At 43.9% G+C, this 27,542-nt stretch overlaps 1 protein-coding gene across 4 annotated transcripts in view; it reads right to left on the bottom strand.

The window, feature by feature from the left end:
- Positions 1-27,542, bottom strand: part of NPLOC4 (NPL4 homolog, ubiquitin recognition factor) — a 106,424-nt gene that overhangs the window by 58,521 nt on the left and 20,361 nt on the right. For all 4 annotated transcript variants that reach the window (XM_061615720.1, XM_061615721.1, XM_061615722.1 and 1 more), the window contains 3 exons: positions 26,670-26,764; positions 25,770-25,893; positions 24,514-24,693 (listed from right to left, as the gene is read on the bottom strand). In XM_061615720.1, coding sequence (XP_061471704.1) covers positions 24,514-24,693; positions 25,770-25,893; positions 26,670-26,764 — 399 coding nt within the window. The remainder of the gene's footprint in view (positions 1-24,513; positions 24,694-25,769; positions 25,894-26,669; positions 26,765-27,542) is intronic.

Genomic DNA, 27,542 nt, shown 5'->3' with positions numbered 1-27,542 from the left:
AGAGATGGCACCTGCCTAATATTTAAGGGGAGGGAATTCCACAGGGTAGGTTGTGACGCCCTTCCCTGGCTCTCCCTGTCAGGTTCCTACCTGCTCGTGGCTACTGCCTGTCACTAGGCACCACCAGGGACTCCACCAGTCCGGACTGTCCTTTTTTATGGTTTCTCTCCCCGCTCTAGCACAGATCTCAACAGATCCCCCTGCTAGGCAACCACCAGTCACGTCCTAATACCAGTATTCCCAGAGACTCTGAATACTTGTATTGTTATTCTCTTCACCACTGCCACCATTTGTTACAGTTTCCCTTCAGCCTTGGTCATTACCTTACCCTCCCTTCTGGTCTGTGAAACCCCAGCCAAGGATCAGGCCTTCGGTAAACCAAATAAAGTATTTATTACAGATAACAAAGATAACAAAGATAACAAGATTTCTTCATAAGGCACACAAGCATATAGTTTTATCTAATACTAATCCGAACTCCACCCCCCTCCTTCTCCACGCTCTCCTGGCAAACAACTCTCTCAAACCCACCAAAACAACCCACTCACTTTCATCACATCACATCCACCCAGATTCCACTGTCACTCTTCCTTTTGTACGCTCAGCCATTTTAAACACTCAGCCATTCATCCAGCATTCTACTGCCCATTCACTCCCCTTCCTCTTTCACTCCACTTACCATGTATCTTCTATTCAAACAGCACTTACCCTATTTACACTAATACAGGATCATCACATTTCCCCCCCCTTAACATAACGGCAGAGTATTATTCCTGCTCCAGGATTTATACCTCGCGTTAACAATTAAAACAAGTCTCTCTGGGGAAAATGTCTTTCTTTGTTCCTCCGTCTGGTCACGTCACTGCAGTCCCAGCCACCTGCCTTGACAGTCCATCAGCCAATACATTGTCCTTGCCTTTTATGAACTGGAAGTCCACTTGATAGTCTTGTAGGGCCCAGTACCACCTCTGCAGCATAGTATTATGGTTTTTCATAGTCTGTAACCATAACAAGGCCCGATGATCCGTTCTTACCGTGAATCTTCGTCCCCACACGTATGGGCGCAACTTGTTCAGTCCTCACACGACCGCTAGGCACTCCTTTTGGACCGACGAATAGTTTTTCTCCCTCGGCGTCAGCTTGCGACTCAGATACGCCACTGGATGTCTGGTGCCTTCTCTCTCCTGCAGCAAGACGACTCCCAGCGCGAGGTCCAACGCATCTGTAGCCACGATGAATGGTTTCTCATAGTCTGGTGCTATTAATATGGGTCCTTGGCACAAGGCTTGCTTCAGCAGATCAAAAGCCTTCTGACATTCATCCGTCCGTACCACACGCTCAGAACACTTTTTCTTTGTCAACTCATGCAAGGGGGTTGCTATTTCCCCAAAATCTTTCACAAACTTTCTATAAAAACCAGCCACACCTAGAAATGCCCTAACTTGCTTTTTGGTTAAGGGGATAGGCCACACTTGTATTGCCTCCACCTTGCTCCATAAGGGGGTGATTTTCCCACTCCCCACCTTATGTCCTAAATAGACCACCTCCTTCAACCCAAACTGTTATTTCTTCGCTTTTATTGTGAGGCCTGCCTTTCTTAATGCCTTTAATACTGTTGTCAGGTGTTGGACATGCTGAGGCACCGACTTGCTAAAAATGGCCACGTCATCTATATAGGCCACTGCAAAATCTGACATGCCTCGCAACACAGTATTGATTAGCCTCTGAAACGAACTTGGTGAGTTCCTTAGTCCCATGGGTAAGGTCACAAACTCATATAACCCATCTGGTGTACTGAAGGCAGTTTTGGCTCTGGATTGCTCGTCTAGTTCCATTTGCCAAAATCCTTTACAGAGGTCTAACGTAGAGATAATGGTTGCTGCCCCCAACAACTCTAACATTGTGTCTACCCTGGGCATAGGATACGCATCTGGGACAGTAATTTTATTGATTAGCCGATAATCAATGCAAAACCTTGTCGTTCCATCTTTTTTCGGAACCAGGACAATACTTGAGGCCCAGGGACCGATGGATTCCCTGATCACTCCTAATTCCAGCATATCTTCCACCTCCTTTTTAATCTCACTCAAAACTTTCCCATTCACACGGTACGGCATAGATCTGATTGGAGCATGATCTCCAGTATTAATGGAATGTTTGGCTATACTGGTTCGGCCAGGTTTATTACTAAAGAGATTCCCATAGTTTTTCAAAACTCTCAGAATCTCTTCTTTTACTTCCTCCTTCACCTCCTCTGACCATTCCACTTGATCTACCCCTCCTTTGTCTTTGCTTTCCTGTACCAGATCCGGAAGTTCAGGCCCACTTCCCTCAGGGAATAAGGTAACTTGCAACACCTGTGCATCCCTGGTCTGGCAAGGCTTTAACATGTTTACATGAACCACTTTGCTTTTGTTTAATTGGTCTGTGGTAATTACATATGTCACTGTGTCAAGCCTTTCTCTTATGGTATATGGTCCTTCCCAGTTAGCCTGTAATTTGTCATGTTTCCTGGGTATGAATGCCATAACCATATCTCCCACATCATACACACGTTCCCTGGCTGTTCTGTCATACCAGTAACTTTGCTTCTGCTGAGCTTGACTCAAATTCTTTTTCACTACTTCCATCATTGATGTTAATTTATTGCAGAATTCCAATACAAAATCAACTACAGATGTTTTGTACTCTCCCAGGGTTCCTTCCCATGAATTTTTTAACAATTCCAAAGGTCCCCTCATTTTTCTAGTGAACATGAGTTCAAAGGGTGAGAAGCCTGTTGACTCCTGAGGGACTTCTCTGTATGCAAATAAGAAGCATCCCAGACGTTCATCCCAGTCTTGTGGGTGATCTTGAACATAGCTTCTGATCATGTCCTTCAAAACTCCATTGAATCTCTCTGTTAGCCCATTAGTGGCGGGATGGTAAGTAGTGGTCTTTAGATGTTTTAGACCACAACATTTCCACATACATTGCATCACTTCTCCCATGAATACACTGCCTTGATCCGTCACCACTTCATGAGGGAAACCCAGCCTCATAAAGATTTTTAATAAAGCCTCTGCCACCACAGGGGCTTCTACAGATCTTAGTGCTTCTGCGTCTGGGTACCTGGTGGCAAAATCCACCACCACCAATAGATATTTCTTGCCATGCCTTGTGGGTTTGGAAAAAGGGCCCACCAAATCTATTCCCACTCTATAAAAGGGTTGTTCAATTATAGGAAGGGGCTTTAAGGGTGCCTTAGTCTTTACTCCACTTTTTCCCACCTTTTGGCATATACCACAAGATAGACAATGTTGTTTTACATCTTTGGAGCTGTTTGGCCAATAATAGTGTGCAGCCAATCTCCTCTTGGTCTTTTTTATTCCCAGATGTCCTGCACATGGGACATCGTGGGCTACCTCTAGCAATCTGGTTCTGTATTTGCTAGGTACTATCAATTGCTTCACTGGTTCACATTCATCCTTTCTCTCAGCAGGCATCCACAGTCTATATAAAATCCCATTCTCACACACAACTTGATTCCTCAGTTTGTCAGTGAAAGGAATCTGTTGGGTCAGCGCTTGTTCCTTTAAACTTATATCTTTATATTCAAACTTATATCTTTATGCAGCTCTTCCTTGAATTGATCTGCTTCTTCCCCAGAGACCACTTGATACAGTTTGTCTCCTTCAGCAGGCCTGCTAGTGGTTGCTATGGTGACCTGAGGCTGGCTAACAGATTCCACCCTGTTCTTTTCAGCCTGTGTTAACATGGCTTCTGTTTCTTTGCCCAGCTGCTGTCTGGTCACCACATATATTTTTCCTTGTGCCCCCATAACATCTCTTCCCAGTATCACTGGTTCTTGTTGTTGGGCATTAATACCGACTTTATATTCTCCCCCTTTTCCTCTCCACTCCATTTTCACTAGGGCCATAGGCAAGCTTTCTGGTTGTCCCCTCACTCCTTGGATAGTCACAGTTTCCTGAGGTAATATTTCCTCAGATTTTATTAAATCTGGCCTCAGTAATGTCTGAGCGGCACCAGTATCAAGCAATGCCCAATAATTTGCCCCTTGAACACACACTTCCTCTTTTAGACTCGAATCCAAGTCTGTTACTTTTGTCCAGTTTATCTGGCAGAACTGAACCTTTTTCGCTGTTTCTAAAGCCTTGGGCTCTGTTTTCACTGCCCTTGTCTGAGCAGGATTACTAATGGGGTTGGCAACCTCACATTGAAAACGTAGGTGCCCCGGTCTACCACATTTGTAGCATAATTTCTCCTCACTTTTAGGGTACACAGATCCACTCTGGGGTGTCCTGTGCCCTTCAGATTTTATTGGAGGACTCACTCGCTGTGGTACCACATCCCTTCTGCCAGCATTATATGGTCTGGGTTTAAAATCTCTTGATGTTTTCCCCACCCAGCCAGTTCTATTGGAGGCAAAGTGATCCGCCATCTCGGTGGCCTCCTGCACCGATGTAGGGGAACGGTCTTTGACAAGCAGCCTTATTTCTGGTGGTAACTGATGGTATAATTGATCCAGTATCATGAGGTTTTTCACCTCCTCCACAGACTGAGCTTTTGCACTTGTCAGCCATTTCCCAAATATGTCCATCAGTTTTGCCCCCAGCTCCACGAAAGACCTCCCTGTCTGTATCTGGCAGTTTCTGAAAAGCTTTCTAAAATAATCAGGCCCCAGTCTGAATCTTTTGTAGACTGCCTCTTTAAACTCAGCATAGGTGACGGGCCTGTCTGAGGGGAAATATTGGTATACCTCAGCCAATTCCCCTTTAATCAGGTTTGATAAATACTGCATGTATTTATCTTCAGGTAGCCCCCACAACTGAGCTGCCTTTTCAAAGGTTGAGAGATACATTTGAGGATCTTGACCAGGCTCATAGACAGCAAAGTCCTTTGGAGTAATTTTTATTTTTGCTCCATCTCTGTCTTTCCTTGTCTCCTCAGAGTGAAATTTCTCTCTATCCAATTTTAATCTTTCCCCTTGTATCTCCGGATCCACTCTCATTCTCTCAGTTTCCATCCTCAACCTCTCAGTTTCCAACTCCCTCTGCTTGTCTTTTTCCTCAGCCTCCATCCTCAATCTCTCAGTTTCCATCCGCAACTTCTCAGTTTCCAACTCTCGCTGTTTATCTTTCCCATCAGCTTCCATCCTCAACTTCTCTCTCAAATACTCTATATAAGCGGGATTGCTTAAGTATCCTTCTGGGGTCTCTTCCCTGACAGGTTGTTTTTGCTGGGCAGTTGCAAATCCTATAAGTGCTACCCTCAATTCATCTACCCCTTTACCCTCGTGAGGTAAATTGAATGTTATGCACTTCTCCACCAGCTCCTCTCTTTTCATTTTTATATATTCAGCCATGGTGTTTGAGGTCACTCACTCTTTGCCAGTCACTCTCACAAGTAATCTTGTTTTGTTATTTCTGTTTGCCACACCACTGTTAGGGATTCTCTAGTATTCGTACCACCGCTACAGCCAACACCTGTGACGTAGTCTCCTTTGTTCGATCCCACCGCTACTACCACATGTGACGCCCTTCCCTGGCTCTCCCTGTCAGGTTCCTACCTGCTCGTGGCTACTGCCTGTCACTAGGCATCACCAGGGACTCCACCAGTCCGGACTGTCCTTTTTTATGGTTTCTCTCCCCGCTCTAGCACAGATCTCAACAGATCCCCCTGCTAGGCAACCACCAGTCACGTCCTAATGCCAGTATTCCCAGAGACTCTGAATACTTGTATTGTTATTCTCTTCACCACTGCCACCATTTGTTACAGTTTCCCTTCAGCCTTGGTCATTACCTTACCCTCCCTTCTGGTCTGTGAAACCCCAGCCAAGGATCAGGCCTTCGGTAAACCAAATAAAGTATTTATTACAGATAACAAAGATAACAAGATTTCTTCATAAGGCACATAAGCATATGGTTTTATCTAATACTAATCCGAACTCCACCCCCCTCCTTCTCCACGCTCTCCTGGCAAACAACTCTCTCAAACCCACCAAAACAACCCACTCACTTTCATCACATCACATCCACCCAGATTCCACTGTCACTCTTCCTTTTATACGCTCAGCCATTTTAAACACTCAGCCAATCATCCAGCATTCTACTGCCCATTCACTCCCCCTCCTCTTTCACTCCACTTACCATGTATCTTCTATTCAAACAGCACTTACCCTATTTATACTAATACAGGATCATCACATAGGTGCCTAAAGGTCCATTTCCTATATTGTGCAGAACGAACCTCCTGTTAAGTTTTGCCACCCATAAGAAACTAAGACGAGACTGCTGAATCAGTCCAAGGGCTAGCTGGCCCTGCATTCTCTTCTCCCAGTGGTGCCAACTGGATGCCCATGTGAAGCCTGCAAGCAGGACCTCAGTGCAACAATGCTCTCCCACTTGCAATGTCCTGCAACTAGTATTCAGAAGCGTATTGCCTCCAGCAGTGGAGGTAGAAAATAGCTATCATGGCTATTTCAAATCCTCTAGCAAAAGGAAATGAGGTTTGTTTTTTTTAACAAAATCTATTACAAATGTTGTTCAAAATTTGTGATTTAGCAACCATTATGAAGCCTTATCTATCATCAATTTTACCCTTGTCATCATAGTTTGTGCTTGACACTGGATCATTTCACACAACGCTAAATCAGTACCCACACAGGGCAACCAGCAATGCTTTTATGATGGATGAATGTAAATGTGTGGCAAGATGTTAATCAATGTTAAGTTAAGCAAACTGACCTCAAACTTCTGTTCTCTAATTTAATTTATGTTTTTCTTATCCTCTAACTCCCTCCCTACTTTCCTCCTCACCTCTCTTACCTTCTTGTTTTGTTCCTTAGCTCCTACTTATGTGACTGAAAACAAAAGGTTGGATTTTTAATAATTCTATGTAGTTATTAGAAGCCTCTTTTCTTTCCAGTACTTTTGTACCACTCTATGGAACAATATGCGTTTTCCAAAACTAAATTTTAATTACATTTCTTCTTCCTCATCTTTATATGTTATTTAGTGATACTGTTCTAATGACTACTGATAAGAAAATTTAACAGCAGCTAAAACAACAATTTTATTTCACATGCCATAAAAATCAGCCACAAGCATCCTCACATTCAAGCAACCTCCAAAGCCAAATTTTGCACCATGTGGAAGCACAGAATATGGAAAAGCACTCAGGAATTATTTTCGAGAGTGCTCAAGCTTCTCTCTGGACTGCAGAATGTTAGGCAAACATACTTTGTGAGAGTTTTTCTCTGAGTATTTTGAGTGAAAAAGGAGAAGTGATTTCTTTTCTTGGCTTCACAAAAAGCAAGGTCTAACTTCTGCAGCAGAATGAGATGGGCTGTCCCACTGCAGACTGCACAGTAGGGAATGCTGTTTTGAATGCTTTCCTATGTGAACGTTTATCTGTAAGTAAAGAATTAGCTTATCAGAGAGAAAGCTCAGCCCATTTCTTGTGTGGGGCACTTTTCTACATGTAGAGGTTTTAAAAAATGCAGGGCAACATTCAGATGTCTTATCCTCCACTTGCATTTTTTTAAAATAATGTTTTTATTGGTTCTGGGTGGAACAGAATACAAAACAAGTATAACTTATACAACAAAGAGAGAAAATAGTGCAGTTGACAATAGGAGTTATTGTACCTATAATGCTCTAGGAAGATCATATATTAAATGGTTGTTGTCCTTAATTGTTTTCCAGATAATTATCCCAATGTGGACTGCCAAATCTGACCATGCGAGGCTGGAGGCTTCCAAGCCCCATCACTTTGACTCACAAAACTCCACTTGCATTTTGAAGTGACACTCTTCATTCTTCTTTCTCAGAATGCCACTACCACGGTCTGCTTCATGCACAGATGGGACCTCAGCTATAGACAGAAACTGACTTTGCACCCGCCAAATGTTCTTGCTTTCAAAAGGAATGAACTTGTATCTGACTGGCAACTGGTACCCAAGGTCAACCAACAGGGTGGCTGAGCTGGATCAAGGATTTCCCAGTTCTACTGCTACTGTTACATTTGGCCAAACCAGGAGAGATCTTGGAGGGTTGCAAGGATGCCAAGGAACACGTTCTCTTTAAAAATTGCAGCAATTCCGATTGTATCAATTCCAGACTCAGTGCTTTTTATTCTTAGGGTTCCAGTGACACATATTTACCAATCCCAAATCTAAATTTGGAACCGTAGACATCATCTATTTATCTTGAGCTGAACAACCATCAGAGTAGTTCTGATAAATCACATAAGAGCCACAAAACCAAAGGACAACCCCTTTAGCACTGTTGCCTGTTGATTTCTACACACATATCACGATGTAGTATCAAAACACGCAAACTGGTAAGTGATCAAAAGCCTCAATACTTAACTTCATGGTGTGCAGAGGATTTAAGGGAGCTGATGTAAGTTTACTTTGCTGCTTAACAGAAACTCATAAATCTTGCCACTGTACAATGCATTCATGAATTATTACTGCTTGACATGTCTAAAATCACCCAACAGAAATATATATTATATATGTAACAAGCTCGCTACTCAGTAGGAGCTCCCTGTCAACATTTTCAAGGGCAATCTGTGTTGAGACAGCATTTTTCAAAAAGACCAAAAAGGATCCTAAGACAATAGGTTGACCACTTTAAAAACATACGAAGAGCCTACTGGATCAGGCCAATAGAAATGGAAGGGGCCTATAAGACCATCAAGTCCAACCCCAAGCTCAATGCAGGAATCCAACTTAAAGCATACGCGAAAGGTACCTGTCCAGCTGTCTCTTGAATGCCTCCAGTGTTGGAGAACCCACCACCTCCCTAGGTAATTGGTTCCATTGTCATACCACTCTAACAGTTAGAAAGTTTTTCCTGATGTTCAGCTGAAATCTGGCTTCATGTAACGTGAGCCCATTATTCAGTGTCCTGCACTCGGGAATGATTGAGAAGAGATCCTGGCCCTCCTCTGTGTGTGACAATCTTTCAAGTATTTGAAGAATGCAATCATACCTCCCTTCAATCTTTTCTTCTCAAGACTAAACATGTCCAGTTCTTTCAGTGTCTCCTCATAAGGCTTTGTTTCCTGTCCCCAGATCATCTTTGTTGCCCTCTTCTGAGCCTGTTCCAGTTTATTCCTCTTAAAGTGCGGTGTCCAGAACTGGATGCAGTACTCAAGATGAGGCCTAACCAGTGCTGAATTGAGGGGAACCGGTACTTACACACGTTTTGGAAACTATACTTCTGTTAATGCAGCCTAATATAGCATTTGCCTTTTTTACAGCCACACTGCACTGTTGGCTCATATTCAGCTTCTGATCAACAACAATCCCAAGATCCTTCTCTCATGTAGTATTGCTGAGCCAAGTATCTTTTTCCTAGGTGTAGAACTTTATATTATCCCTGTTAAATTTCATTCTGCTGTTTTCAGCCCAATGCTCCAGCCTATCAAAATCACTTTGAATTTTGTTTCTGTCTTGCAGGGTATTAGCTATTCCTCCCAATTTTTTATCATCTGCAAATTTGATAAATATTTCCTGTTCAGCATCCTGTACTCCAGCATCCTGTATTCACAGTGGCCAACCAGTTGCCCATGGGAAGCCCACAAGCAGGACCTGAGTGCAAAGAGCACTCCACAGCCCAACGCACTAGTAAGTACCCTGAAGAGTACTTGGCCCTAATATCCTTGCCATAGCTTTTTTGTCAATATATTAATACTGCATAATGGAAAACGCTATATACCGTATATTCCGGCGTATAAGACGACCCCCAACTTTTCCAGTTAAAATATAGAGTTTGGGATATACTCGCCGTATAAGACTACCCCTCTTCCAACGCACACCAAATAAAAATTAAAAAAAAATCAGATTTGATTTCAATATGGTAATTTTAATTCAAATGCTTATGACATGCAGGTACTTAGCAGGAAAACTGTCACTTACAAACATAAGGCTGTTTGTCATCAAACATGTAAACATAAAACAGTGCAAGTGGATTAAACTTTTCCTAATTCACTCTAAAGCTGAAAGGAAGGATAAGACAATAAACCCATGGGAGCTGCCATGCTGTTTGTTTTCTAAGCTGACAACCAAAGAGTTTCCCTTTAAAAGCCTTCAAAATCCTCCTGTTCGTCATCTGATATCATAAGTACATCAATGACATCTTGTGATACATTTGTAAGGCAGTCATCGTATGGATCGAATTCTGTATCAGATGGTGTGGTCTCAGCTTCGGCTTCCTCTTCATCTTCCCACAAGTAGTCATCCTCCATACCATCTAATGAATTTGATATGCCACACTTCTTGAAAGACTTGATTACTGTTTCTGCATCAATATCATTCCAGGCTTTTATGACAAACTTGCACAAAACATCCAACTGTGGAGCACGCATGTTTCCTCCTTTTGTGAATGACTTTTCGCCGCTAACCATCCATTCATTCCATTGTTCTCGAATACGATCTTTAAATGGCTTGTTTAGGCACACATCCAGTGGCTGTACCAACGATGTCAATCCTGCAGGAATAACTGCCGCATCTGTGTTTAGTCTTGCAAGCCTTTGCTTGGTGCTGGGAGTTAAATGAGCCCTGAACATATCCCACACCAGTAGACTACGTTTTTGAATAAGTCCACCTGGTCGCCTGCTCCATACATTATCAAGCCATAGCTTTACCCCTTCTTCATCCATCCAGCCTTTTTCATTCACATGTACAAAACAACCAACAGGGAACTTGAGTTTCGGCATTGTTTTTCTTTTAAAAATAATCATTGGTCTCAGTTTGGCGCCATCAGCTGTGCATCCTAGTACCACTGTAAAACTGGACTTCTCATGTCCTGTTGTTTTAATTAAAATTGTTTTTTCACTTTTTTGATGGACAGTTTTATTTCCAACCATATCAAAATTCATTGGAGTTTCATCCATATTTCCAATACTACTTAACGCATAGCCATGTTTAGTGTGCTGTTGTATTACGTATCGATGGAAACTATTTACTTTGCTATCAAGATCTGCAGGTAATTTTTGGGCAACTTTCGTCTTTTGCCTCAGTACCAAATTATGCCTTCCCATGAATCTAGTACACCAGGATACAGTGGCCTTAAATCTGTTGCTGTGATCTGGGTTAGATTTGGCCCACTGAAGTGCAAACAAACGTATTTTATTTCGTGTCACTACATAACCGTTTTGGCGATGCTCATTCACCATGTCTGCTACATGTTTTTCGAGTTCTGGCCAATGTGGGGTGCCTCTTCTTAATGCACACTTACCCCTTGGCATACTCTTTAATGCTTTTTCATTTGCTTTCCAGTCCCGAACCATCTTTTCTGTTACTCCATATTGTCTTGCAGCAGCGCAGTTATTATGTTTCATGGCAAAGTTTACAACTTTAAGTTTGAAACTGGCTTCATATTTCTTTCTTCTTGCTGGTGGAGCCATGATGGGGTTTTGACTGTTGGACATTTGTATACTGTACTGTATATACTGGTGCTATACTGTATGAACAGGTACAGATAGTGGTGCTGTACTGTTTGGAAAAGTTACTTTTTTGAACTACAACTCCCATCAGCCCCAGCCAGCATGGCCACTGGATTGGGCTGATGGGCGTTGTAGTTCAAAAAAGTAACTTTTCCAAGCTCTGGCATTTTGGGGTTCCCCCCCCTTTTTTTTGCCAGCATACAACAACCAGCCAATCACTGGTTGGTTGTTGTATACAAAGCCTGCTTGAATTGGTCAGCTCTCCGTCCAACCCGAACAAGAGCCAGCAGATACATTATGCTCAGATATATTATGCCTGTAGGGGTTTCTGAAACGCTGCACATGCTGACACATTAATTCCACAGAGCAGTGCTGTGTGATTAATGGTGCACCATTCTATGATCTTAAAAAGCATCACACCAATATTAAGTGTTTAAAATAAACAAATAAAAAGCAGCACAGCAATGATGATTTCTTAGAAACCTTCTGCACATACTTAATGGTACTGTGGGCCTATTGGGGGTTCAACTCTGTATATGCTCAGAAGCACACTCGATGATGCCAGAAACCTAGGAACCGTGCTAGCAGCCTGCTCCACGGGACTCTATAAGAGCGGTCATGAAAACACTTGCAAAGTCTCTGGGCAGCGGACGCACACACGCACGCACGCACGCATGAAAAAGACCAGAAAACGTCTTACCAAACCCTTCACTCCCTTAGCATGGCAAGGCGGAGCCTAGACCAACAGCGAGTAGAAGTGGATGGGGACGCTTCCTAAGCCCCACCTCTAACCTCTACCCCTCCATGACGGTTACCTTGGTGATAAAACAATCAGGCCCCGCCTCTCCTACGCGCCTGGATGCCTCGTGCCTGATTGGCGTTTGGCGGAGGAGGAAGAGGGCAGGGAGCGCCCCTGCCAACGCTCAGTTGTACGAAGGCTGGGCTTCTTCCGCCCCTTCTCTCATCCCCGGGCCTAGGAACACACATGCGCACGGCGGCGGCGGCGGCCAGGGGCGGAGGCTGCTGACTCCATGGAGGAGGAGGAGTTACTCGTGGCACCGTCACGCCCCAGCAGCGCCCATTCCTGCTCCCCCCTCCTCCGCCTCAAGCAGGAGGCCAAGCGCAAAAAGCGGGTGCAGCAACAGCAGCACAAGGGCGCCGCTGCCGCCGTTATGCCAGGTGAGGGGCGCAACATTCTAATAGAGGCTGTTTGAGTGATGTCACACCGTTCGTCGAGGGGGGAATTTTCCCAGCTTAACTCGTCCCCCGCTAACAATGGGCCCTCCTCTCTCTACCCAACCCCAAAACTGGAACTCCCTAATGAGTTTATTAACAGACCCTTTCTATCCCGCAGCAGAGTAAGGGATCCAAGGGGACCTTGCAGCACAGGTTCTCCTTACACCCGGCGTATAAGACGACCCCCGACTTTGGAGAAGATTTTCCGGGGTTAAAAAGTTGTCTTATACGCCGGAATATACGGTATTTTGAAGTTACAAATGGGCAAATAAATTAAAAAGACAAATATTTTAACAAGGATGATAAACCATTGAAGAGGTTGCTATGAAAATCACAATGCTCCTTTACTTGCAGTTTTCAAATCTGGAAATGCTCTTCTAAAGCAAATGTTTTCTGAATAAAACTTGGTTAAGTTTGATGCCAATTGAAAGGAGTTAGTCAATATGAACTACAAAAGACTGTCCAACACACAATGCCGCATAAATCTATTTGTCTCTTTCTCAACAAGTGCCCCTTCTATATATGGTGAATATCCCTGTGCATCAACACAAAGCTCTATTTGTGGGTGACTACTTTCCCTTCCCTTCCCCAATTCTCCTGGAAGTAAAGAAAATGTGCTCGCTCCCTCTCCTTCTCTAGCTTCCGACAAAGCCCAGCAGGCAGTTGCACCATTAGGGTCAGACCTCAGAGGTCCACAGCTCCCCAAATGATTGCCAGAGTGCAGCAGACAATGAGGTGGCGATGGCAGCAAACAGGTCCTGCACCAGGCATGGACGTGCTTGGGGCTCCATAGGGCTGACACTAATTGCTACAATGATGCCTTCTTTTTTTGCAAAAAAAACTTTTCCAGGTGATTATTGCCACGTGGCCAGCCTTACTGCAAGGTAAAGTATCACTGCTGACCAAGAGGATCCAGCCACCCCCACATTCATTTCCTTAGAATGCCTCTGTTCAGTCACCCTCTTCCCATTTCCAGCACCCAACCCATGTCAAGCCAGTCCACGCCAGCTCAAGAACACCAGAGCGGGCAGACAGAGGGAAAGGCTCTGGAGCTCTTTTCTCCAGGCATGAGTGGCTGCCTTTGTCACTGGTGCACGATGGCGTCTTTCAGGCCTGCAAAATCCCCCTTACCTAATGGGCCACATGAAGCTGGAGCGGGCTGCTCTGCTCCTTGATGGTCTCATTGTAAGCCTACCAACTTTTCTCTGGCAGGGTTCCCATGCCACTAATGCCACCCTAGGCTCCTACTGGGAGGAAGGGCGGGATAGATAGATGAGATAAGAGAAGACAGAAGATGGAAGACAGAAAAGAGAACAGAGAGACAGATTAGAGACAGAGAGAAAGAAATAAAGAAATAAACAAACAAACAGTCAGAAATCAAACAGGAACTGTGGACACAGTCGATGAACCAGAGTTGGCCAGTTGCAAGCCGGTAAATTGGGATCGGTTTCGGCTTCTCCCTTCTGAGGAAGTGGACAAGGTGCTTTCATCTGTGAAGCCAACCACTTGTCTTACTGATCCTTGCCCTTCGTGGCTCCTTGTGAGCTGCAGAGAGAAATTGGGCGAGGGGATCAAAGCGGTGGTAAACGCATCCTTGAAAGAGGGTGTGATGCCATCAGCCTTCAAGGAGGCAATTGTAAAGCCCATCTTAAAGAAGCCCTCCTTGGATCCCCAAGTGTTCGATAACTTCCGCCCAATTTCGAATCTACCATTTCTGGGCAAGGTCATTGAGCGAGTGGTGGCCAACCAGTTGTCAGCACACTTGGATGAAACGGATTATTTGGATCCATACCAATCGGGTTTCAGGACTGGTCATGGAACTGAAACAGCCTTGGTCACTCTGGTTGATGATTTGAGGAGGGCATTAGATAGGGGAGAATCCACCTTTCTTGTCCTCCTCGATCTCTCAGCAGCTTTTGATACTGTCGACCACAGTATCCTTCTGCTTCGCCTGGAGGGATTGGGAATTGGAGGCACTGTATTACAGTGGTTCCATTCCTTTCTCTCCGACAGGTACCAACAGGTAGCGTTGGGGGAGGAGGTATCAGACCCTTGGCCTCTCAATTGTGGTGTGCCACAGGGCTCTATCCTCTCTCCCATGCTATTTAACATCTATATGAAGCCGCTGGGAGCAATCATCAGGAGATTTGGGCTGCAGTGTCATCAATATGCGGATGACACTCAGCTCTATCTCTCGTTTAAATCTTCACCAGAGTTGGCTGTGGAGACCTTGTCCAAGTGCCTGGAATCCGTGAGTGGATGGATGGGAAGGAACAAGCTGAAGTTGAACCCTGATAAGACTGAGGTACTACTTGTGGGGGACAAGAGAAGGTTGGGTGACATTGACCTGAAGTTCAACGGGGTGAGTTTACCCCTAAAGGACCAGGTCCGCAGCCTTGGGGTTGTGCTTGATTCCAGGCTGTCCATGGAGGCTCAGATTTCGGCAGTGAGCCGGGCAGCCTGGTACCAACTACACCTCATACGAAGGCTGCAACCCTACCTTCCTGTTCATCAGCTCCCACTGGTGGTACACGCCCTGATCACCTCTCGTTTGGACTACTGTAATGTGCTCTACGTGGGGTTACCCTTGAAAACGGTCCGGAAATTACAACTGATACAAAATGCGGCGGCTCGACTACTTACGAATAGTCGCTGCCGAGATCACATCACACCAGTGTTGTTCGACCTACACTGGCTTCCAGTTGTTTTCCGAGCCCAATTCAAGGTGTTGGTATTGACCTTTAAATCCCTATACGGTTTCGGCCCAGTTTATCTAAAGGAGCGCCTTCAATGCCACCAATTATGCCGCCCGACAAGATCGGCCACACAGGGCCTTCTCTCAATCCCGCCAACAAAAACAGCCAGACTGGCGGGTACAAGAGAGAGGGCATTCTCAGTGGCGGCCCCCACTCTTTGGAACTCCCTCCCACAAGATCTCCGGCATGCCTCTTCCCTAAATGTATTTCGGAAAGCCTTAAAGACCTGGCTTTTTCAGCAGGCCTTCGGGGTATCCGGGGAGGGTTAATCGATATAATTGTAATGCCTCCTACCCAGTTTTAATATTGTTGTTGCAGATCTATTGTTTTTATTGTATTACTGTATTTTATTAATTGTATTTTAATAATTTTGTAAGTCGCCTAGAGTGGCCATTGGCCAGATAGGCGATGAAGAAATTAAATTTATTATTATTATTATTATTAAGAACACTGATGCACTAGTGGGGCGAGGCTTTATTGAGTGAATTGATTTTCATCTTGGCACAATAGTATGGTTAAAGAAAAAGCTGGCAACTGAGTTTCCAGGGAAAGAAAGGAAGACACTGCATTAGGCGTCTGGGGGTGGGGGAACAGGGGACAGAGAGACCAGGACATGGCACGGAGGCTCCTGGATACCTTATGCATGCCCCCCTCAAACATGGCAACACCACTGAGAATAGGGAAAGAGAAAAACAACACATATTTCTTCTCTTCCTGTTCAATTTCTGCAAGACACAGCAGCAAGGTGCTGCTGGCACCTTTAGCAAAAACCCAGTTTGTGTGAGTGAAGCCACCTTTTCTTTTCTCCAAAAAATGGGGAAGGAAGGAGAGATGGCTTCTGTTCGACAAAGTGGGTTTTTGCAGGGCGTGCCAGCAGTTTCTTGCTGCTACTGCCTGCAAAATCTCTTTGGGCAGGGAAATGACAGGCCCTTCTTTCTTTCTTGCAAGTGTGCAGGGGTCATGGAGATGTGGGGATAGTTTCTCTTCCTTCCCATTGGCATTTTTAATGAGATAAAAGCAGCGGCATGCGACTTTCTGCAAAAGTCAAACATGCAAGAGAGAAACTTCTCTCCCTCCACCAAGTAGATCTTCCTTCCCACTCAGTTTTTGCAGGAGATAACAGCTGCAAGGTGTCACCTGCATTTTCTGCAAACGTTCAGCACCAAAGGCAAACACCCTTCCCTGAGTTTTCCGCACATGTCACAGGAAAGGGTATCACCTACATATCATGGGCTTGGCTAGTAAATGAAGCTAAAATTTGTGGAGCACTGGTCTAACCAGCCCTCTATATTCTTTTCTATTTCAATCTATAAAACTTTGAGTATGTATATATTTCTGCTAGAAGTTTCCACTCCATTGGTACAATTACTATAAAATTCAAGGTTGTAATGTTTTCTAACATTCATCACTCTCAGTATTATTTTGCAGATAAGGAACCCAGTGGCTAGCGCCACCTAATGACTTAACATGATCTTACAGCTTCAAACCTCTTCTAGGATGCACACCTTAAAGTTGAGAGGGTTTGAGAGTGTCTAAGAAGCTGAGAGCAATGCAGTCAGGAGTCTATACCAAGAGGCTAGACTCCTAGCAGGGGCACCCAAGGCGGAATGGTCAAAGCTGAGACATCAGACTAAGATGCATCCAAACTCAGAGAAAGGCAATGGTAAACCACCTCTGAAAACCCTAGGACCATCCCCAAAGCTATTCTGGGGATGGGGCTAAGGATCTGTTAAAAATTAAAAATATGGTCAGGAGGGGCGTCTCTTTCTTCTCCCAGCCTGACTGAGAGCAGGCAGGTGCAACCAGCAAAGCTCAGGATGGAATCCTCTTGTGAGAAGCATGAACCAGGGAAAGTTAGAAATTGTCAAGCAAGAAATGGAACACACCAAGATTACAATACTTGGTGAATTAAGATGGACGGGAACAGGACATTTTCAATCAGGCAACTACAAAATATTTTATACAGGAAAGGAGAAATTAAGAAGAAACGGGGTTGGTTTAATAGTGAGAAGTAATGTAGCAAAAGCAATTAAGAGCTATAACAGTAGAACAAGAGCCCTATTCCAAAAGATTAGAGAAATTAAAGGGAAATTTAAACCAAGAGTAGGGATGTTAAATAATCAACAGGGGAACACACTGACTGACTGAGATGAAAGAAAAGGAAGATGGAAGCAATACACTGAAGAACTATACAAAAGAGATGCAAGGATGACAGATTCATTCATGGTGAAACTATACGATGAAGAACCAGAAATTTTTAGAATGTGAGGTGAAAGCTGCTCTTAAAATACATGGAAGAAACAAATCACCAGGAACAGTTGGCATACCAACAGAGTTGCTACAAGTTACTGAGACTGAATCTGTCCAAATTTTGAAAAAATTTGTCAAGAAACATGGAAAACTAAACAATGGCCCACAGACCGGAAGAGTTCAATATGTATCCCATTTCCAAAGAAAGGGGATCCCAGAGAATGTAGTAATTATCAAACTATTGCCTTAATATCCCATGCAAGTAAAGTAATGCTCAAGATTCTACAACAAAGACTCTTACCATATATGGAGTGAGAAATGCCAGATGTCCAAGCTGGGTTTAGAAAGGGAAGAGTACCAGAGATCATATCGCAAACATACGTTAGATAATGGAACTGACCAAGGAATCTCAGAAGGAAATCACTTTATGTGCTTTATAGATTACAGAAAAGCCTTTGATTGTGTAGATCATGAAAAACTTTGGAATGCTTTAAAAGAAATGGAGGTGCCACAGCATCTGATTATCCTGATGCGCAAACTATACTCTGGACAAGAGGCTACTGTAAGGACAGAATATGGAGAAACCGATTGCTTCCCAATTGGAAAAGGTGTGAGACAGGGTGTATTTTATCACCCTATTTGTTTAATCTGTATGCAGACCATATCATACGGAAAGCGGGATTGGACCAAGATGAAGGAGGTGTGAAAATTGGAGGGAGAAATATCAATAATTTAAGATATGCAGATGATACTATACTACTAGCAGAAACCAGTAATGATTTGAAACAGATGCTGATGAAAGTTAAAGAGGAAAGCACAAAAGCAGGACTACAGCTGAATGTTAAGAAGACTAAAGTAATGACAACAGAAGATTTATGTAACTTTAGAGTTGACAATGAGGACATTGAACTTGTCAAGGATTATCAATACCTCAGCACAGTCATTAACCAAAATGGAGACAACAGTCAAGAAACAGAAGAAGGCTAGGACTGGGAAGGGCAGCTATGAGGGAACTAGAAAAGGTCCTCAAATGCAAAGATGTATCACTGAACACCAAAGTCAGGATCATTCAGACCATGGTATTCCCGATCTCTATGTATGGATGTGAAAGTTGGACAAAAAAGTGGAAAAGAAAAAAATCAACTCATTTGAAATGTGGTGTTGCAGGAGAGCGCAAAAAGACAAATAATTGGGTGTTAGAACAAATTAAACCAGAACTATCACTAGAAGCTAAAATGATGAAACTGAGGTTATCATACCTTAGCCACATAATGAGAAGACATGATTCATTAGAAAAGACAATACTAGGAAAAACAGAAGGGAGTAGAAAAAGAGGAAAGCCAAACAAGAGATGAATTGATTCCATAAAGGAAGCCACAGACCTGAACTTACAAGATCTGGACAGGGTGGTTTATAACAGATGCTATTGGAGGTCGCTGATTCATAGGATCACCATAAGTCGTAACTGACTTGAAGGCACATAACAACAACAGCTTCAAAAAATTCTAGTCCACTCTAAGCTTATATAGTTCAGTAATGGCCAGTATGGTGGAGCTCCACCCCCCCCCCCCAGCATTCCTACAGCTTTCCTGGTTGAGGGAGGGCAGGATGGCGGTGAACTTGGGATTGCACGGACACACCAGCAGTTGTGCCAGATAGGCTTCACTAATGCATCCACCCAGCCCCGATATCATCACTGCCCTGCCCCATCCCCATCCAGGAAGGTTGTAGTGATGTTTGTGTCAGGAGGGTGGCTCTGCAGCTGTGCCCCACCACACCAATTATTAAACATGATATTGCTACATGTTTTCATACCACACTTTCCAGAAACACACAGAGCCTTTTATACATTGCATGTTTAGATGCAGACAACATGTAAAAAATGCAAAGCATAAATATAACAAACAGGCATCTGGAAACATGCATCATACAAATACACTTGTCAGAGAATTGGGACTGGCTGTGTGAAATGCATTGTGTGAAGCAGCCCACACTTGCACACACTTCACGTTTATGTAGCATGTTTCAAGTGTTCCACACACTTCAGACATTTTTTCAATAATCTGACATGTTTTAACTTAGACCAATATCCTCACTATCACATTGCAGGTTGAAAGACTCAGGCTGATGCAGGATGCCCAAAGCAAATCATGCTCTAAGTTTATCCATCAGGAAAGTTTGAACAAGGGACATCCAGGTTCAGGTCCCCTTATCTATCACATTACAATGCATCTATCTAGTACCCCTCAGTGTCTGTGTGAGGACAGGACTCTACAGGTACAAAATGTAGGACGGCAGGAAAGGAGAGTATTTCCTTCATCCCCTGCTTCAGAGAAATATTAATGGGGGTTGAACTTTGTGAAATTTGTTTCATAAGGGAGCTCTGCCGTATCAGGGCAGAGGCCCATCTAGTCCAGCATCCTGTTCTCACAGTGACCAACCATGTGCCACTAATGTCCTTCATTATTGGATGAGTTTCAGTTGGTGCAGCTTGAGGAAGTGAACAAGGTGCTTGGAATGGTTCGGGCAACCACGTCTGTTCTGGATCCTTGCCCATCTTGGCTACTGAAAGCTAGCAGGGCTGGGACCACCGGTTGGGCCAAGGAAGTGGTTAATGCCTCCTTGAGGGAGGGAGTAGTCCCTGGTAGCCTCAAGGAGGCAGTAGTGAGACCTCTTTTAAAGAAACCCTCCTTGGACCCAGATAACTTGAACAACTATAGACTGGTGGCGAATGTCCCTTTTTTGGGCAAGGTTTTGGAACGGGTGGTTGCCGGCCAGCTCCAGGCGCTCTTGGATGAAACCGATTATCTAGATCCGTTTCAATCCGGTTTTAGGCCCGGTTTTGGCACCGAAACAGCCTTGGTCGCCCTGTATGATGACCTTTGTCGGGAGAGGGACAGGGGGAGTGTGACTCTGTTGATTCTCCTTGATCTCTCAGCGGCGTTTGATACCATCGACCATGGTATCCTTCTGGGGAGACTCGCGGAGTTGGGTGTCGGGGGCACTGCTTGGCAGTGGTTCCGCTCCTACTTCGCGGACCGTCACCAGAAGGTAGTGCTTGGGGAACATCACTCGACACCATGGACTCTCCATTGTGGAGTCCCTCAGGGGTCGGTCTTGTCCCCCATGCTTTTCAACATCTACATGCAGCCGCTGGGTGCGGTCATCAGGAGTTTTGGAGTGCGTTGCCATCAATATGCTGATGACACGCAGCTCTATTTCTCCTTTTCATCTTCTTCAGGTGAGTCTGTTGATGTGCTGAACCGTTGCCTGACCGTGATAATGGACTGGATGAGAGCTAATAAACTGAGACTCAATCCAGACAAGACCGAGACACTGCTGGTGAATGCCTTCCCTGCTCAGATGGTGGATGTTCACCCTGTTCTGGATGGGGTTACACTCCCCCTGAAAGAACAAGTACGTAGTTTGGGGGTTCTTTTCGATTCTTCCTTGTCTCTTGAGGCCCAAGTGGCCTCGGTGGCATGGAATGCATTTTACCATCTTCGTCTGGTAGCCCAACTACGCCCCTATCTGGACAGGGACGACCTCGCCTCCGTTGTTCATGCTCTAGTAACTTCAAGATTGGATTACTGTAACGCGCTCTACGTAGGGCTGCCCTTGAAGACAGTTCGGAAGCTTCAGCTGGTGCAGAACGCGGCTGCCAGACTATTGACGAGGACCAGTCGGTCTTCGCATATAACACCTATTCTGGCGCGTCTGCACTGGCTCCCTATTTGCTTCCGGGCGAGATTCAAGGTGCTGGTTTTGACCTATAAAGCCTTACACGGCGTGGGACCACAATACCTTGTGGAACGCCTCTCTCGCTATGAACCTACCCGTTCACTTCGTTCAGAATCTAAGGCCCTCCTCCGGGTACCAACCCATCGGGAAGCCCGGAGGGTGGTTACTAGATCTAGGGCCTTTTCTGTGGTGGCCCCTGAGTTGTGGAACAGCCTCCCCGAAGAGGTACGCCTGGCGCCTACACTTCTATCTTTCCGGCGCCAGGTAAAGACCTTTTTATGCTCCCAGGCATTTTAATCTTTTAATTTTCTTAATCTTTCTACTTTTAACATGTATCCTTCTTAATTTGTGTTGTATTTCGTTTTTGTTGTGCTTTCTGTTGTTTGTTTGTACATGTTTTTGTGATTTTTTACTATGATATATTGTATTTTATCTTGTTTGTTCACCACCCTGAGAGCTATTCTGCTAAGGGCGGTATATAAATTGAAATAATAAATAAAATAAATAAGGAAGCCTGCAAGCAAGATCTGAGCACAATAGCACTGTCCTCACTTGTGATTCCCAGCAACTGACATTCAGAAGCATACTGCCTTTGCCAGTGGTAACAGAACACAGCCACCAGGGTAGTAGTCATCGACAGCCCCACCTTCCATGAATTTGTCTAATCCTCTTTGAAAGCCATCCAAGTTGGCGGCCACTGCTACATCTTGTGGAAGTGAGTTGTGCAGTTTTAACTATGTATTGAGTGAAAAAGTACTTTGCTTCATTTGTCCTGAATCTTCCAATATTCAGTTTCATTTGATAGCCATGCTTTCTATTGTTATGAGAGGGAGAAAATATTTTTCCTATCCGCTTTCTTCACACCATGCATAATTTTATACATTTCTATAATGTCCCCATTTGCTTGCCTTTTCTCTAAATCAAAAAGCTCCAAATGTTGTACAACAGCATTATGATATCAGCAGTTTTATTTTCAATCCCTTTCCTAGTGATCACTGAAACAGAATTCGCCTTTTTGTAGAGCTGCCGCACACTGGATTCAAAAAATGTTGATAGAATTTAATGCTTCATCTTTGAATTACTACAATACTTTGCATTTGAAGTTATACTTCCAGTGTTACGTTATCACAGATATTAAATTATCACAGATGTCTCAGGCTTGCAGCCACTCTTTTGACTAGCAAACTGCCCCCACTCCCCACATCCAACAGTTTAATCACATGCATCCTTATGCAGGGCTGGATTGTCCAAAGGCATCCAGCATTATTCCCTGGAACTCCCCCTTCAGCCCAAGGGGATCCTACCAGTGACAGGAAGCAAAAAGCCCCAAAAGAGGGCTTTCAGGCTGAGCCAGCCCCACAGATGTCATGTAATAGCACTGGGCCCAATCACTGCACCATGGAGCTGCCTGCCATCCTCGCTTTCCACCCCAGCTGTCATGTGTGGCAAGCTATAGCAGTGACCCTGCCACACTAGAGGGTCGGTTAGGATCACTCCTTAAGGCAGAAATCCTAACCCCACTTACCTGAGAGGAACCCCCATTGAATTCAACAGGAAATACTTCTGAGTAAACATTGGTAGGATAGCATTCTCAGTCCTGATGTCAATGGGACTTACTCCAATATAACTATCTATAGGCTCTTTTAGTTACCTTTCCTGCCATCTGGACCTGTGTCCAGGAGAAAAAAGGAGGGGGTGCTACTGCCTCCTCACCCTAGTCAATCTTTCTGATCCACAGCAGTTGCAGCCGTCTCTGCAAAGAACCTGTTTGTTTTTTGGCCTGTCCATCTTGAGAGAAGCTGCAGCCAGGGCAAACTGCTGACGATCAGACAGACTGCCTAGGGGGTAAAGAGTAGCACCACTGCCTCCCCCCTCCCCCAAGATAGAGTGAGACAAACAACAGTCATCATCCTATGTACAATTACATAGGAGTAAACCGCACGGAGCAAAGTCAGACCTTTCTTTCATATATATGTCAGGATCAGGATATAACCAAGTTTCTGTCTCTTCCTCTCAGCTGACACATGTACTATTACAGCAAGGCTTCATCACCACAACATAGCTGCATGCTTTATTTATTTATTTATTTATTATTTGATTTTTATCCTGCCCTTCCTCCCAGCAGGAGCCCAGGGCAGCAAACAAAAGCACTAAAAACACTTTAAAACATCATAAAAACAGACTTTAAAATACATTAAAACAAAACAACTTTAAAAACATTTTTAAAAGCTTTCAAAATATCTTTTTTAAACAAAAAAAGGTTAAAAACATATTAAAAAGCAATTCCAACACAGATGCAGACTGGGATAGGGTCTCAACTTAAAAGGCTTGTTGAAAGAGGAAAGTCTTCAATAGGTGCCAAAAAGATAACAGAGATGGCACCTGTCTTAATATTTAAGGGGAGGGAATTCCACAGTGTAAGTGCTGCCACGCTAAAAGTCCGTTTCCTATATTGTACAGAATGGACCTCCTGATAAGATGGTATCTGCAGGAGACCCTCACCTGCAGAGCGCAGTGATTGACTGGGTATATAAAGGGTATGATGGTCCTTCAGGTATCTGGGTTCCAAGCTGTATAGGGCTTTGTACACCAAAACTAGAACCTTGAACTTGGCCCAGTAGCAAATGGGCAGCCAGTGCAATTTTTTCAGCAGCAGGGTGACATGTTGGCGATACCCTGCCCCAGTGAGCAGTTTCGCCACTGTATTTTGCAGCAGCTGCAACTTCCAGACCAACCTCAAAGGCAGCCCCACATAGATTACAGTAATCCAGCCTGGAGGTTACCAGCACATGGACCACAGTGGTCAGGCTATCCCGGTCCAGAAACGGCCGCAGCTGTCTTACCAGCCTAAGCTGGTAAAAGATAGTCCTAGCCACAGAGGTCACCTGGGCCTCTAGCGATAAAGATGGATCCAGGAGCACCCTCAGACTACCGATCTGCTCTTTCAGAGGGAGTACAATCCCATCCAAGTTGATAGTTTTACTCCCATGCCCGCAACCGCTAAGGAATATTCTGTTTCCCAAGAATCTTAAGGAGCAAGCCAAGACATTTTAGAGCAGTTGAAATTTGTTACCTGTGGAGGTTCATAGATGGCAGCAACCTCAGCTCGGATACCCAGAGGGATGTCCTTGTGCTCTGTATACCTCCCGTATAAGTATCCAAAATGCTGGTTTCCTGTTTTTCTCCAGAAGTCCAAGAAGCGATCTGCAATTGTATGGTTCTCAAACATGATGTTATCCACATGCCTGTATTTCTGCCGTTTGAAAAGCATAATAGTGTATCAAGTGATGCCCTTGATAAGGATCAATGAAGTTTAACTCAGTCACACTGGCTATATAGATTTTAGCTTGCCATCTTCGAACTCAATTCTGTCTCACAGACTGGTGTCTTTTTACTTTCTATAGATTTACTTAAAACTGTGTATGCTTATGATCAGTGAAGAAAAAGGTGGAGAAAAATAGTTTGGCCCTACTATTCTACCCTTCCTCAAAATCCATCCCCTTTAACCACAAAAGTTCTCAAACAGCAAATCGGTGATCGAGTGTAGATATTAACACTAAACTATGGTTTAGTGATGTACACCTTGGACTTGTGCAGTCTCCTCGCCTTTTTTCTATGGAGCAGCCATGAGGAAGCAGACAGAAACTTTCACTTTGATTTTCAGTTCTCCACAGCTGAGAGTTATATCTAAACCTAAACTGTGGTTAGCATTAACCAAGGTTTACAGAAACAAGCCAGGATCATAAACCATGGTTAAGTTGGCCAGTTTTTCCAAATCAACCAACCGGTTAGTCTGGGTTTGAACATAATCAGTAATCATAGTTAGTTGAAAGCAGAAAAGAAAGCTTCCAAACTCCTCTTTGTAAATGAACCAAAGGAGTGGGGAAGGTTACTCACAAGCCCAAGATTCATTCACAATAACACTAAATCATAGTTTAGCATTATGACTGAACAGAGCCATTATACCTTATAGGAAATCTAAGAAAATCACACCCAAGATCCCCTTTCCCCAGCCACTTTCTCTGTCTTACAATTGCACAATTCTTTGTGACCATAGTACAGAAATCTGAGCAGGTGGTTCTTAAACTCATTGAAAGTTGCTCTCCCACAGAAAGTTGCTAACTCATGCCCAGAGCAGATGTCCTCCAGTTACAAGGAAACTCTAGACAAGAATATGTTCCTGTCTCCCTGTGTAAAAGCTAACCAACAGTTGTTTACCAAGGGAAAAACACTCCCAAATCAAATCTGGCCATTCCTTTCCAAAAAGAAAAACAGTAGAAGTAAGAAATGCCTCTGCTGTTGTGAAGTTACTATTAGTGTTGATCTTACCTGCCTGTTGAGTGTGATGGCACTTGGCTGGCACTTTGTACAAATGCCTTCTGGCCATGGGGGATGTCCCTCACACCCAGATTTGATCTTGCAGCTAATGTTTTCAAGGGCAACAAACTTCCCCCTAAACAGAAAAAACACACATGCTTAATACTCAAATATTTATAAAAACAAAACCTGAACTGAGCAGCGTACGGGAGACATTAGATCACATTTCATCAGGGTCAGGGCACACACACAACTTCTCACAGCTCACAGCATAAGCCGGGGGTGGGGGGAGAGGACAACTAGCAATGGATTCCAGAAGATAACCTGTCTCTCTCCTCTCATTATAGTTGGCGTTAACCAAAATACCAAGATATGCAGGTGAAAGTTATAGCTACATAGGAACTGTAGTCTGTGTGTGAAAAAGCAAGAGCACCTACAGCTTCTAAATGTTGCTTCTGTCATGATAGGAACTCATTAAAATGTGATCCATGTTTCACACCTCTTTTTTGCGTACAGAGTCTTTGCAATTGGAAAGCATCATGAGAGATACATACCATCTAATGTGGTCAGTACCCTCTTTCTGATGTTTTCAGGCAACTATGAAAGGCTTTTGGTTTTGCAATACTGATGAGATGGCAAATCCTTGACTTAAATAAATGTTGTCCCCTTCCCAGAATGGTGCTAACTGCATCCCTGGTTTAGGAAAGAAGGGTTAAGATCTGCTGATCAAGGGAGAGAAATAACTATGAAGTTCTCAATTTTTCCTCCCATCTGCAAAACTGTTTTGAAATTTACTAATTTGCCACTGGATAAAGTGAATTAGTTTTTTCCCTATAAATAGTCTTAGGGATTTTCACATTTTGTTTTATCATCTATAATGAGTTTCCTCTGAAGAAATGGTACGTTTCTTACTTGTCTGCGCCTCCGGTCAGTTTCCTGATGTAGGCATGAAATGACATATGCTTCACAGGAGGTTCCAGATGGTTTAAATAATCCTCATCAAAAGGCTGTCAAAAACCCCAATACAAAAAGGAAAAACAGGTCAGACACCTACTTGACATTACATTGATCACTGAACAAATGAATGTTTTTGACTGAACTCTTTTGCTGGCATTCAATGTGGAAACAATTAGAAAGCTTTGTGCTCCTTTTCCACAAAGTTACTAAAAAGGTAAAGGTGTCCCCGCACTTGTAGTGCGAGTCGTTTCCGACTCTTAGGGTGACGTCTTGCGCCACGCCACTAGCTTGACAATAATAGCGGGACTCTTTCTTCTGCCCTCCTTGGACAGTATGACATTTTAGCCTCACTCAAAATGTCTTCAGAAACCCGACCTATCTCATGAGTATAACAGTCTTCTTCTTCTAACTGGCAGAGCTAAAGGCTAATTGATCAAACATGTCTGGAGAACTTTGGCACAGGTGCTTATGTGTCTCTATGAGAAGAATCTGTGCACAACTGAGGAAGGAATCATTAACAAAACCAATCCAGAATATAAGGATACACCATAAGTGGCTTTAAGATGCAGCTCTAAAAAGGGGAGGGAAATTCACAATATGGGGGGGAAGGGAAATATACAAAATGCACACAAATAGAAGGGGGCAGAGAGAGCTTTACTCAGCATTTAGTAGTATATCCTGTTAAATCGGCTACTGCAGAAAAACAGATGTTAGAAGCCTGATAAATCCAGGTACTGCTCAAACAGATATATCCAAGGAACTTAAGAACATAAGAACATAAGAAGAGCCTGCTGGATCAGGCCAGTGGTCCATCTAGTCCAGCATCCT

This window comes from Rhineura floridana, chromosome 3 (assembly GCF_030035675.1).
Source record: "Rhineura floridana isolate rRhiFlo1 chromosome 3, rRhiFlo1.hap2, whole genome shotgun sequence".
Classification (NCBI taxonomy): Eukaryota; Metazoa; Chordata; class Lepidosauria; order Squamata; family Rhineuridae; genus Rhineura; species Rhineura floridana.
Note: the sequence above shows the minus strand (reverse complement) of the source record. Positions and strands in the feature narration are given on the sequence as shown.